Below are 13,973 nucleotides of genomic sequence, written 5' to 3' on the forward strand. Positions count from 1 at the left end.
GTATGCCCTTCATCACTTTGTGGTAAATCACTGCTGCTCTCTTAACTTAGGGTCCTTCTACCTGAAAAATGGCGTGAGTGATGAATGCATTGCTTCTCTTAGCAATCATGGTACACATTATGGGAGATGCTTTGTGCAAAGGCATCTTCATATTGCAGATGCTATATTAATATTAACAGTCTTCTCATCATTTCTGGTTTTGCCTCCCCAACCCAAGTGAGGAAGCAAGCTGGTGTTAGCTGAGAAGCAAAGCAAGAGTACATTTTGGTCAACAAACATTTATAGTTGCTTTCCCATAGAGCCCAGAATTTTACTGGGCCCCAGAGATAAAAAGATATGATATGAATCACTGTCCGTCCTTAGAAGCACCTAAGGACAGACAAAACACAAATAATACTTCTTCCTGCTAGTCTAGTTGAAGAGAACAGAAAGCGGGAGGTTGGGGGAGACTATTTTCAACCTTGAGAATTCAGGGAAGGCTTCTTGGAAGAGATAACTTTGGAATTGGCACTTGGCAGAGGAGGGGTGTATACAGCCATGCAGAGCTAGGCAGGAAAGACACTGCAGGCGCTAGAGGTACAGAGGTCAGGAAGCAGAAGAAAAAAGAAAGAAAGAAATATAGGCCTTAGTTGCTTATACTTTTGGTGTGAGAGTAACATTATTTGACATATATGCACTTTGCCTTGAGGTCAAATGTTAAGCTGATGAATTGGTCCTACCAATCCCTATTCCTCCATGCCTGTCCAGGTCCTCTCTCTTCCTCACCGAAGACTGGTTTGCTGCTGCCAGCTCTATGAAGTGCCAGATCCAAACCGCCCCCAGAGGCTAGGGTTGCATCAGCGGGAGGTCTTCCTCTTCAATGATCTTCTTGTGGTATGAACAGTGTCTGGGAAAGAGATGGGAGGGAGAAGGGTGAGCACTGCTGCTAGGTGTGGGTGAGAACTATGTTGATTGACATTTGGCTTGGAGTATGATTGGTGCCATCTGCTGGATCTCCAGCAAGGCATAGGTCTCCTTTGCTCTTCCTTTTCCTCACAGGTCTATTTGGAGGTAATGACAGGTATGGGGCGGGGGGCAGGGAACAGAAACAAAAATGTGAGGGTGGCAGTGTTTACAGACTTGGAATGTGGGAAGTGATAGGTCATACCATTGTTCACCTCAATAGCCCAAAGGGTTACAAGTGAAGATGTAGCCCTGAGGTCCATCTGCAATCTTTGAGGGGTCTGATTCTGGAAGTCATTCTCAAAACTGAGCTCATGCAAGGTACTTGTGGTTCCTGCCTGTCATTCTCTAGCAGCTCAGGAGGCTCAGATCCAAGGCTTGTGATTGAATCCAACTCAGGCAGAAAATGCTGTGAGACTCTTAGCCCCAGTTAAACCAGTAAGAAGCTAGAAATGGAAGTATGGCTGAGTGGTAGAGCATTGGCCTTGAGTGAAAAAGCCAAACAAGAGCTCAAGGCCAGGACTGAGAATGTGGCTTAGTGGTAGAATGCTTGCTTAGCATTCATGAAGCCCTAGGTTCGATTCCTCAGTACAACATAAACAGAAAAAGCTGGAAGTGGCGCTGTGGCTCAAGTGGTAGAGCACTAGCCTTGATTTAGGCTTCAGTATCAGCACATATACATACACCACTGCCGCCAACAATTGTACTCATCACTAGTACAGATGTGTTGAGCTTTTAGGGATGGAATGTGTAGGATTTTACAGATAAGAGTCTCTGAAAGACCCTGAAGGTCTCCTGCACAGCTTCCTAGATGGCTTATGTGACAGGACAGACAGAAAGCTGCTCTCCTCCATGGCAGCCTGTTTCCTTATCAGGTAACTTCAACTGCTGCAATCTATCTTCCCTAAGGTTTCCTCCAATGAGCCTCACTTGACCCTTGAGAACACAAAACACAAGTGCTCTCCCTTGGCTCCCAGACAGCTCTTTAGGGACTTGAGGACAGCAATCCTGTTCCTGCTGTAGTCTTCTCTCCTTCAAGTCAGGGTGTCTTAGTTTCAGCACTGTTAACATTTTGTAGACAGACCATTCTCTCTTGCAGGACGCTATCTTAGGCTTGGCAGAATGTTTAGTATCACCCTCATTTTTACCTAATAGATGCTAGTAGCAGTGCTTCAACCCAAAAATGTGTTGAGAAGGATATGGACAGATTTTTCAGAGAAAAAAAAAGCAGGGAGGGCTGGAAGTTAGGCCAAGTGTGTAGAGTACTTGCCTAGCATAACCGAAGATCCAGGTTTGATTCCTCAGTACCACGTACATAGAAAAGCTGGAAGTAATGCTGTTGCTCAGGTGGTAGAGTGCTAGCTTTGAGGAAAGCCCAGGGCCAGTATTCAGGCCCTGAGTTCAAGCCCCAGGAATGGAAAAAAGAAGTAGGAAAAAAATACCTTTTCTAAACATTGCTCAGTGTCTTGCATAGTCCTAGTTGTGAATCACTGTTTTAGACAAAGCACTCCTAATGTACTCTCTCTCCCTCCCTCCCCCCCTCTCTGCCTTAGTTGTCTGCTGATTGATTGATTGATTGATTGATCACCCGTCCTGAAGTTTGAACTGAGAGCCTGAGCACTGTCCTTGGGCTTTCTCAATGCTAGCACTCTACCGTTGAGCCACAGCACCAATTCCAGCTATTTCTGTGTATGTGGTATGGAGGAATCAAACTCGTGGCTTTGTGCACGCTAAGCAAGCATTCTACCACTAGGCCACACTCCCAGCCCATTGCCTACTCGGTTAAATGGAGCTAAGCTCAAGCTCAGAGAAACAAGTAACACATGTTTTATCTCATATGTGGAGGCTAGACCAAAAATATAACAGAATGTGATAAATGAAGACTCTAGGCATTCACACACAGTGGGACCAAAGGAGGATCCTGTCAGGGGGAAGAACACAAGGTGCAATGGTTATGTGCCTCTGATCGTAAAATAGAATTTTGTTTTTAATCAGTCGTGGGGCTTGAACTCTGGGCCTGGTTGCTGTCCCTGAGCTCTTCACCTCAAGCCTTACCACTCTACCCCTTGAGCCACAGCACCACTTCTGGTTTTCTGATCATTAATTGGAGATAAGAGTCTCACAGACTTTAGTTCCCAGGGTGGCATTGAAACGCAATCCTCAGATCTCAGCCTCCTGAGTAGCTGGGATTACAGGCATGAGCTATCACACCCAGCTGATAAAATAGTACTTATGCTGGGAGTTTGGCCTAGTGGTAGAGTGCTTGCCTAGCATGCACGAATGACCAGGTTTGATTCCTCGGTACCACATACATAGAAAAAAGCTCAAGGTGATGCTGTTGCTCAAGGGGTAGAGCTCTAACCTTGAGAAAGCCCAAGAACAGTGCCCAAGCCCTGAGTTCAAGCCCCACGACTGTCAAAAAAATAGTATTTATGAGGGGCCAGGAGCTTAGCCTAGTGACAGAGTGTTTGCCTAGCATGCATAAAGCCCTGGGTTCGATTCCTCTGTACCACATACACAAAAAAGCCCGAAGTGATGCTGTGGGAAGGTAAGCATGAGGGCACAGAAATAGAAGAACAAAGAATAATAGTCACCTCTGTAATCCTAGCTATTCAGGAGGCTGAGATCTGAGGATAGAGGTTCAAAGTCAGCCCAGGCACAAAAGGATTTGGGACACTTATCTCCAATTAACCTCCAGAAAATGGGAAGTGGGGTTTAGCTCAAGGGAAGGGTGGTAGCCTTGAGCAGAAGAGCTCAGGGACAGCGCCCAGGGCCCAGGCCAAGTTCAAGCCCCATGACCCACCAAAAAAAGAACAAAGAACAAAGAATGAAAAAATGTAGAGCTGGGCAAGGTGACTCACAACTATAATCCTAGCTACTCAGGAGGCTGAGATCTGAGGATTATGGTTCAAAGCCAGCCAAGGCACTAAAGACCTAGAGATTCTTATCTCCGATTAACCACTGGAAAACAAGAAGTGGGACTATAGCTCTAAGGGTAGGGAAGTAGCCTTCAGCTGCAGAGCTCAGGGACAGTGCCCAGGCCCAGAGTTCAAGCCCCAAGACAGACAGAAAAAAAAAGAATGAACAAATGCAGGGGCCAGGAGTTTGGCCTAGTGGTAGAGTGCTTGCTTAATATACAAGAAGAACTGGGTTCGACTACTCAGTACCACATACACAGGAAAAAAAAGCCAGACATGGTGCTGTGGCTCAAGTGGTAGAGCTCTTGCCTTGAGACTGTCCAAGGACAATGCTTAGTCCCTGAGTTCAGTACCCAGGAATGGCAAAAAAAAATTGAGAATGAACAAATGCAGCCATGGTACTCACTAGACACTATGTTGAGAAAGAACTCTACAACTGATGGGTGGGGATGGGAGGGCAAAACAGCAAAGGAAGGGATGCCATTGTCCAAAAAGAAAAATACTTATTACCTAACTTATGAAACTGTAACTCTTCTGTACATTACCTTTCTAAAAAACAGTGTGTGTGTGTGTGTGTGTGTGTGTGTGTGTGTGTGTGTTGTTTTGTTTTGTTTGCCAGTCCTGGGTCTTAAACTCAGGGTCTGAGAACTGTCCTTGGGCTTTCTCAAGACTAGCACTCTGCCACTTGAGCCACAGCACCACTTCTGGCTTTTTCTGTGTATGTAGTATTGAGGAATCAAACCCAGGGCTTCGTACATGCTATGCAAGCACTCTACTACTAGGCCACATGCCTGGCCCTAAAAATGGGAAGGGAAGGGGAAGGGAAGGGAAGGGAAGGGAAGGAAAGGGGAGGGGAGGGGACAAGACTAACCTGTAACTCCTTTAGTGGTCCAGTTGAAATCAGAGTTCATATGTGGAGTAGCCTTATACCTTAAGGTGCATCTGGTCTCCACAGATGATGAAACAATGTTAGATATCTCTCATAGACTAACACTTCTGTGTGTCCAGATCTATGTTGGACATTGGGTATAATGAGATGAATCACTTTGTTAAACAGAAATTCCTTATAAATAAATAAATAAGTTCTACGTCAAAATTGAAAAAAAAAAGGTGTGGGCCGGGAGTTTGGCCTACTGGTAGAGTGCTTGCCTAGCATGCAAGTTCAAAGCCAGCCCAGGAGTGAAAGTCTGAGAGACTCTTTACTGGAAGTGGTGCTGTGGCTCAAGGGGTAGAGCAATAGCCTTGAGATGAAGAGCTCAGGAACAGTCCCCAGGCCCACATTTCAAGCCCCACAACAGACAAAAAGGAACCAATCCATATTCTCAGGGAATTCATAGATCAAAAAACCTAAAAAAGTGTATTGTGGAGGACCAGAGGTGTGGCCTAGGAGAGGAGTGCTTGCTTACCATGCACAAAGCCCTGAGTTCCATTCCCCGGTACCACATACACGGAAAAAGCCAGAAATAGTGCAATGGCTCATGTGGTAGAGCACTAGCCTTGAGAAAGCTCAGGGACAGTGCCCAGGCCCTAAGTTCAAGCCCCAGGACTGGCAAAAAAGTGTGTTGTGCCAGGTGCTAGTAGCTCACACCTGTAATCCCAGTTACTCAGGAGGCTGAGAATCAGAGTGTGAAGCCAGTTTTAGCTGACAAGTCCACAAGATTTCATCTCCAATTAACCAGAAAATGTTAGACTAGAAAAAGTAGAGGTATGGATCAAATGGTCAGTAGAACAATGGAAGAAGCTGAGTAAGCGAGAGAGGCCCTAAGTTTAAAGCTCCAGTACTTCCAAGCAGTGGTGGCTCACACTTATAACCCTAACTACTCAGGAGGCTGAAATCTGAGGATTGAGATTTGAAAGCAGCCCAGATGGGAAAAGTTCATGAGACTATTATCTTCAATAAAGCACCAGAAAGCTAGAAGTTGTGGTTCAAGTGGCAGACTGCTAGCCTTAAGCAAAAGAGCTCAGGGACAGTATCCAGACCATGAGTTCAAGCCCCAGTACCAATACACACACACAAAAACGTCCAATACTGGCGCACACACACACACACACACACACACACACACACACACACGGAGAGAGAGAAACAGTAAGAGATGAAGGTATGGCTCAATTGGTAGAGTGCTTTCCTTGCAAGCACTAGGCCCTGAGTTCACACATCAGTACCTTAAAAAATGCCCCCTGTCCATTCAGCAGTTTAATCTTTATCTTTGCAATACATTGCTCTTCTGCACAATTTTTTTTAAAAGCTGGACTAGTAGTATGGCTCAGGGCACAGTTGTCAGTGAAAACACAAGGCCCCAAGTTCAAGCCCCCGTACCAACTAACATTAAAGCAAAACAAAACATGTGTTACATTACTGTGTACCATAACCATTCTGAAATCAAACGATTTGCTTGTGTGTGTGTGTGTGTGTGTGTGTGTGTGTGTGTGTGTGTGTGTGTGTGTGTATGCATGCAGACACATTCACTATTCTGGAGACTTGAACTCAGGGCCTGGGTACTGTCCTTGAGTTGCTTTTTGTTGTTGTTTATTTGTTTTCCAGGCTAAGGAGAGAACTCAGGGCCTTGTACTTGCCAGGCAAGTGCTCTTTAGTTGAACTAAATCTTCAACCCTGTGTCCTTTTGCTTCTTTTTGCTTAAGACTAGTGCTCTACCTTTAGCCACAGCTTCATTTCCAGCTTTGTGCTAGAGATAAGAGTTTCACAGACTTTCCTGCCTAGGCTGGCTTTGAACCGTGATCCCCAGATCAAAACCTCCCGAATAGCTGGGAATATAGGCATAAGCTACCAGCTCCTATGCTTTTGAGAGTCATTCACTGGGACTGGAATTGTAGCTCAATGGTAGAGTGCTTGCCTGGCATGTGCGAGGGAGGCCCTGAGTTTTGTCCCCAGCACCATAATTTCTTCTTTTCCTTTTTTCTTTTTTTGCCAGTCCTGGCTTGAGCTCAGGGCCTGAGCACTGTCCTTGGGCTTTCTCAAGGCTAGGGCTCTACCACTTGAGCCACAGCACCATTTCAGCCTTTTTCTATGTATGTGATACCCAGGAGTCTAACTCGGGTCTTTGTGCATGCTAGGCAAGCACTCTACCACTAGACCAAAGTCCCAACCCCACTATAATTTCTTAAAATGTTGCTTACAGATTGTCTGTACCTAGTTTAATGAGAGTCCAGAATGCCCACTTGCTTTTTTTTTTCTTTTGTTGGTTGTGGGACCTGAACTCAGGGTCTGGACACTATACCTGAGCAAAAGCTAGTGCTCTACCAGTTTGAGCCACATCACCATTTCTGGTTTTCTGGTGGTTAACTGGAGGTAAGAGTGTCATGGACTTTCATGCCTGGGCTAGCTTTGAACTGTGATCCCCAGATCTCAGCCTACTGCTTAGCTAGGATTACAAGTGTGAGCCTCCAGTGCCAAGCTGCCCAAATGCCTTATAGAGACTTTGGATTGTTGGCAGAAAGAATTGTTCAACTTATACATAGACTAGGCAGAAATTGTTATTTTATATTGGCTCTGAATGAGCAAGAGAACCTGAAAAATAGAGGCCTACTGTTGATGCCATCAGGAAGCGATCACATACTCAAGACTACCATGGAGCCAGGCAAAGGGGAAAGTGCTGGCACTCTAGAAACTGAGAAAGTGGAAACAAAACTCTGTGTGAGGTGGTGGAGAAGCAGCGTTCAGATGGTGGAGGGAGCAGTATTCCGTTAATTCCTGTAAATATTACAAAGGCCTTTGTATCATTTATGACATCTGGCATGGTGATAGCAGGAATATACATTTTCTTCTGTTTCTCTTGTTCTGTTTTTCAAGCTTCAGTTCTCCCCAACTTGTGGGAATGTGTGTTTGTATGTATGTGCATAGAGGGGGAGAGTGATTATGAGAAATTGTATCATATGGAAATTCCCTTCCCCTTTTTGTTCCCCCTACCCTTGCAAAGGTCACCAAAATTTTCCAGAAGAAGAAAATCTTGGTAACGTACAGCTTCCGTCAGTCCTTTCCCCTGGTGGAAATGCATATGCAGCTCTTCCAGAATTCATGTAAGTCCTTTCTCAGCATCCCAGAATTCTATCTATCTGTCTCTATCTATTGTTGTGGGACCCGAACTCTAGGCCTGGGTGCAGTCTCAGCAATTCAGCTCAAGGCTTGTGCTCTACCATTTTGAGTCACAGTTGTCACTTCTGGTTTTCTGGTGGTCAGAGTTGAGAGTTTCATGGACTTTTGTGCCCAGGCTGGCTTTGAACCATGATTCTCAGATCTCAGCCTCCTGAGTAGCTAGGATTACAGTTGTGAGCCACTGGTACTCACCACCAGGCATCCTCTCCATGGTCCTAACTGGGTACTAAGGACTAGGCACCAGAGAGTCTACTTGGTCTCAGGATGCAGGTCAGGCTAAGATGGACTGAGACTGGGGTGTCTGGCCCTGAGGAGCAGGAACCACAGTTCTTGTGATTTCCCTGGTGGGCCAAAGAGATGGTTATCACATTGTGTACTAAACTATGGAGCCCAGAGGGATACGAATGGGTGGCATTTGGGACAAAGAATCATTATGAGCAAAGACAGAGGGACAAAGGTAAGTTTCTAAAAAGCAGTGAATAATTTGGTTTGCTTTTACATCCTGGAGTATAAAGAGTAAGAGGGCTGTGACTGCCAAGATTTGAGGGCCAAAGGGAAACCATTCATAGGCTCATACCTATCATCCTAGCTATGCAGGAGGCTGAGATCTGAGAATCATTGTTCCAAGCCAACCTGGGCAGCAGAATTCATGGGACTCTCATCTCCAATTAATGAGCAAAAACTAGAAATGGAGCTGTGACTCAAGTGGTAGAATACCACTCTTAAGTGAAAAAGGAATAGGACCTAGGCCCTGAGTTCAAGCCCCAAGTACTGGTATGAGCGAGCATGCATGCATGCATGCATGCTCGCAAATGCACACGTACACACACACACACACACACACACACACACACACACACACACACACACACACACACAGAGAGTAATGTTGGATATTTGAGAGATTATTTATAGTCCCAGCTCTTGGAAGATGGAAGTGGGAACATAGTCCAGGGATTCAAGGCCTGCCTAGGTATCATGGGTAAGACCCCTGGATGGGGGGAAGGAAAGAGAGAGGGAGGAGAGGAGAGAGAGAGAGCGACAGAGAGGGGGGGAGGGATTGAAAGCTGATGGCTATAAAGCCAGCTGCTCAGGAGACTAAAATCTGAAGACTGAGGTTTGAAGCTAGCCTGGATAACAACATCCATGAGACTTTTATCTCCATTTAGCTACCAGAAAGCCAGAAGTGGAGCTGTATCTCAAATGGTAGTGTCAGCTTTGAGCAAAAACATTAACAGAGGGGCCTGGAGCATGGTCTAGTGGTAGAGTTCTTGCCTAGTATGCACAAAGACCCGGGTTTGATTCCTTGGCACCACATGTACAGAAAAAGCCAGAAGTGGTGCTGTGGCTCAAATGGTAGAGCTCTAGCCTTGAGAAAGCCCAAGGAATAGTGCTCAGGTCCTGAGCTCAAGCCCCAGTACTAGCAGAGAGTGAGATTGAAAGAGACAGACAGGCACACAGACACACACACACAATGTCCCATCTAAGCTGCTTGCTTCAGTCCTGACAGAGGCACACAACATGTCCTGTCCCTTCCCTTTGTCCACAGATTACCAGTTTGGAATAAAGTTACTGTCGGCAGTACCTGGTGGGGAACGCAAAGTCCTCATCATTTTCAATGCCCCCAGCCTCCAGGACCGGCTACGCTTCACTTCTGACTTGCGCGAATCCATTGCTGAGGTGCAAGAGATGGAGAAATATCGTGTGGAGTGTGAGTAGCCCAGCCACATCTTCCTCCTGCCACATTACAAGTGCCCTATAGACACAAAGAATTTGATCTTCTGAGTATATCAAGAGTTGAGGCGTAACTTGTCCGACCATCCTACCTACCCTCTTTCCAGAAGCCCTTCTGTTTGAATACCTTCAATGATAACATTACTTTTCCACCTCAGATTATTATTCCAAGCATTAAGAGTCTGTGCTGTGGCCTCTATACCCAGCCTCCAATCGTGAGCCATCTCGTCCTTCTATTGAAAGGCATCAATAAGGGAGAAGAATCAGGGTGTAGGAGGTAGGACTGTAGTTTCAGACCTCAAGTATGCTCCTTATTATCTGGGTAAACTGGGGTGAGTTGCCTAGCCCTCCATGCCCCAGTTTCGCCCTGCATGCAATTGGAATAATGAAATCTCCTTCATAGAGTTATAAAGAGGAAATGAGACCAAGGTAGCCAAGATATCCTAATATATCCCTAACGTTCAATGAGTACCATTCTTTGTCTTACCCTCCTTTCTTCACTCCCCACATATCAGTTCCTTAACTGATTCCCATTAACATATCTTCCCAACCCCTAGGGGCTACACTAAGTCATGTTGATTGTATACATTAGAAAATAGTGATTACTTTTCATTTCCAGGCAACGACATCTCTGTTTAAGTAAGTTGACATTAAAGAGAAAAAGACAGGCAGAGGCAGTGGGACAGTTTCTTGGAGGAGACCTTTATGGTTCCAGGGGTTTTACTAATAGACAAAAGAATTTCCAGGCCAGGTGTGGTGGCTCATGCCTGTAACCCTAGCTAATTAGGAGGCTGAGATCTGAGGATCACAGTTCAAAGCCAGCTCAGGCACTGAAGTCTGTGAGACTCTTATCTCCAATTAACCACTGAAAACCGGAAGTGGTGGAGTATTGTGGGTATAAAGGAGGCTGGAAGAGTCCCACGCGCTAAAATCAGGCCAACTTGCTTCCACAAGGTCAGCCTCAACTCTACGACTTTGGGCAAGCCCTATGACTTTTCAGATTCTCATTGTGAATGATGCTAATATTGTGGACTGAGAGAGTTCAAGTATATGTAGCATCCAGGTCTTTTGCCTGGTGACATAATAGAGGCTTTGATTTGTGTCCGTTATATGCTCTTGCCCTTCCATCCAGGAAGGGATCTGAGAACTCAGTGAACTCTGCAAAAAAAAAAAGTCTTGCCTTTCTCCAACGGCTGGATGAACTTTCCTATCCTCCCTATGAACCATCCAAACTCTTGTTGGAAGGGCAGCAATGTTTGGGCGGGGGAGGGGACTATAATAGGATAAGAGAGGGGAGGACTATGAGGGTTGAAAGGAAGGGGAAGGAAGAAGGGAAGAGCAAATTGGAGGGGAAGACAGAGTGAAGGGACCCTCGGGTAGGTGTCATTCGAAGGAAAGCAATGGCTGATAGTTGAGGGGCAAAATGGGACTTTTGAAGGAGGAAAGAAGACCCATGGAGGGCTATGGTCAATCAGGTGAGCTCTCACTCCTGTTCCTGACTTGTTTTCCCCCTGTCTCCCTCACTGCCACCCAGCGGAGTTGGAGAAGCAGAAAGGTATGATACGGCCTAACGCCTCGCAGCCGGGAGGAGCCAAGGACTCAGTGAATGGGACACTGGCCCGCAGTAGCCTGGAGGATACTTACGGGGCAGGCGACGGACTCAAACGGGGGGCACTCAGCAGTTCCCTGCGAGATCTGTCTGATGCAGGTAGGTCTCCATGGGCCCCGACCCTAGCTGGGGAGACGTGGGACCAGGTGTCCTCTCTGCCTCCTATCACTGGCTGCCAGCCTTCCTCCACTGGCCACACACGCATGCACACACGCACGCACCCTACCTTCACCTGGAGCCCTGGGCACTGTGCCACAGGGGGGGCCTGGTAGCCAGGTCGGAACACGTGGAGCCCAGGGTTTGTTTGGGCCAGGGAATGTGAAGTGGGGCCACAGTCTCAGCCCCCTCTTTTTCCCTCTTCTGTCTCTCCTTTACCGCCTCTCCTCCTTCTCCATCTTTTTCCTCCTCTCTCTCCTCCTTCTCCACCTCTCCTCCCCACCTCCCCCTCTTCAACGGGGGAAAGGGATAATGGGGTGTCTTTCCCCGGGAGGGGCCCAGGCCTGGTGCCCAGCTCTGGAGCCTAGCAGGGTGGGGAGGGGGGGTTGCTGCTCTGACGCTGGGCTCCTTGCTTGTGGGTGCAGGGAAGCGGGGGCGGCGTAACAGCGTGGGATCGCTGGACAGCACCATCGAAGTAAGTGCCAGCTCCTGCCCCACTCATCCTCTGCATGAGCCCTGACCCCGGCCATGGAGCCCCAGAGGAGGAGGGGGCCTGTTGCTTCCCCCTCTTCCCTACTGGGAACCGTGCAGCTGCCTCTCCCAGCCACACCCCGCTCTCTCCATCTGTCCTCAACTCTTGTCTGTCCTCACTCTGCCTGTCTTTCCGTCTGTCTTCCACTCTCCCATGCCCCTTCTCAGCCCGGAGTAGGGATGCCTTTGGAATTTGGGGATGTGAGACGCTCTTGTCTCTTAAGTCCTGCTCTTTTGATCCTAAGCAAGCCACTCTGCCTCCTTGGGCCCAAGGTGTTCCTAAGCCTGCAGCACTGAGGCATGAGGAGGCATGAGCTCCTATTGGGTTTTCCTCGGCCTGCTGAGGCTCTCGGCTGAGGTAGTGGACGTGACCGGAGAATGTTCCAGCTGGGGAGCTCCATGTACCAAGGACAGGACTGCTGTTTGCTTTCCATTCTCACCTGGGGATCCCTGTCTCCCCAGCTCCAGCCCTCAGGGACAGGGGTGGAGCTTTAGGGTTGGGGGTTTAGGATGTCTAGACTGGCCTGACTTCCACCCTCCCCCTTTCCAGGGGTCTGTTATTAGCAGTCCACGCCCTCACCAGAGGATGCCACCTCCGCCCCCACCCCCGCCGCCAGAGGAATACAAGAGCCAGAGGCCGGTCTCCAATTCCTCATCCTTCCTGGGCTCCCTATTTGGAAGCAAGCGGGGCAAGGGGCCCTTCCAGATGCCACCACCGCCAACAGGCCAGGCCTCTGCCTCTTCTTCATCTGCTTCCTCTACCCACCATCACCACCACCACCACCACCATGGTCACAGCCACGGTGGCCTGGGGGTGCTACCTGATGGGCAATCCAAACTCCAAGCCCTGCATGCCCAGTATTGCCAAGGACCCGGACCTGCCCCACCACCCTACCTTCCACCCCAGCAACCCCCTCTCCCTCCTCCTCCTCAGCAGCCTCCACCCCTTCCCCAGCTGAGCTCCATTCCACCACCACCAGCTTCTGCCCCTCCTGTAGGACCCCATCGCCACTTCCATGCCCATGGCCCTGTCCCAGGTCCTCAGCACTATACCTTAGGCCGGCCGGGCAGGGCCCCGAGGCGAGGGGCTGGAGGCCACCCTCAGTTTGCTCCACATGGCCGCCATCCTTTGCACCAGCCCACATCCCCATTACCTCTATACAGTCCTGCCCCCCAACATCCTCCTGCTCACAAACAAGGCCCCAAGCATTTCATCTTTAGTCACCACCCACAGATGATGCCAGCAGCAGGTGCAGCTGGAGGCCCTGGGACCCGGCCACCAGGAGGCTCCTATTCCCATCCTCACCATCCCCAGTCACCATTGTCACCACACTCACCCATCCCACCCCATCCCTCCTACCCACCCCTGCCCCCACCCTCACCTCATACCCCGCACTCACCCCTGCCTCCCACCTCCCCCCATGGCCCACTGCACGCCTCTGGGCCCTCTGGCACGGCCAACCCACCCAATGCAAACCCCAAATCCAAACCAAGCCGGATTAGTACCGTGGTGTGATCAATGGAATGAGCAAGCTGGAAATCAGGAAGGTCTGAGGAATCCACGGGAGAGAGATCTTGCCCCTCTTCCCTCTGTTTTTCTCAAAATATATATACACATAGCAATGTCCTCCTCTCCACTTTCTCTCTGCCTTCAGACCCCCCCCCCAGCCCTTAGCAGTTGCCACGGGGTTTCCTTTCAGATTGGAGGGACCTTGCCATTTACAGCCTGGACTTAGGGTGTTCTTTAATGCTGGAGAGTGGTGAGGGTCTTTGAAAGATCCTCATCCTCTTTACTTTTCTTTCCCTGTCTTCCTCTCCCCCTACTTGTCGTGGAGATCTAGCTCTGTGGCCTCAGCCCTCCCGGCCAGTGTGAGCTCCCTTGCAGCTCTGGCTGGTGGAGATGGGCGGACGTCCAGAGCTGTAGAGGTGAAGGCTTCCTCAGAGCTCCTCTGGCCCGCATGAGCCTAGG

At 48.6% G+C, this 13,973-nt stretch overlaps 1 protein-coding gene across 3 annotated transcripts in view; it reads left to right on the plus strand.

Annotated features, from left to right (window-relative positions):
- The window catches only part of LOC150040861 (IQ motif and SEC7 domain-containing protein 2), a 111,100-nt gene extending 97,471 nt beyond the window's left edge, over positions 1-13,629 (plus strand). For all 3 annotated transcript variants that reach the window (XM_090326010.1, XM_090326012.1, XM_090326013.1), the window contains 6 exons: positions 748-873; positions 7,799-7,898; positions 9,524-9,685; positions 11,243-11,416; positions 11,899-11,948; positions 12,555-13,629. In XM_090326010.1, the coding sequence (XP_090182136.1) occupies positions 748-873; positions 7,799-7,898; positions 9,524-9,685; positions 11,243-11,416; positions 11,899-11,948; positions 12,555-13,520 (1,578 nt within the window). In that variant the 3' untranslated portion in view covers positions 13,521-13,629. The remainder of the gene's footprint in view (positions 1-747; positions 874-7,798; positions 7,899-9,523; positions 9,686-11,242; positions 11,417-11,898; positions 11,949-12,554) is intronic.
- The last annotated feature ends 344 nt before the right edge of the window (positions 13,630-13,973 follow it).

Source organism: Megascapheus bottae, chromosome X, assembly GCF_031878675.1.
Source record: "Megascapheus bottae isolate mThoBot1 chromosome X, mThoBot2.hap1, whole genome shotgun sequence".
Lineage (NCBI taxonomy): Eukaryota > Metazoa > Chordata > Mammalia > Rodentia > Geomyidae > Megascapheus > Megascapheus bottae.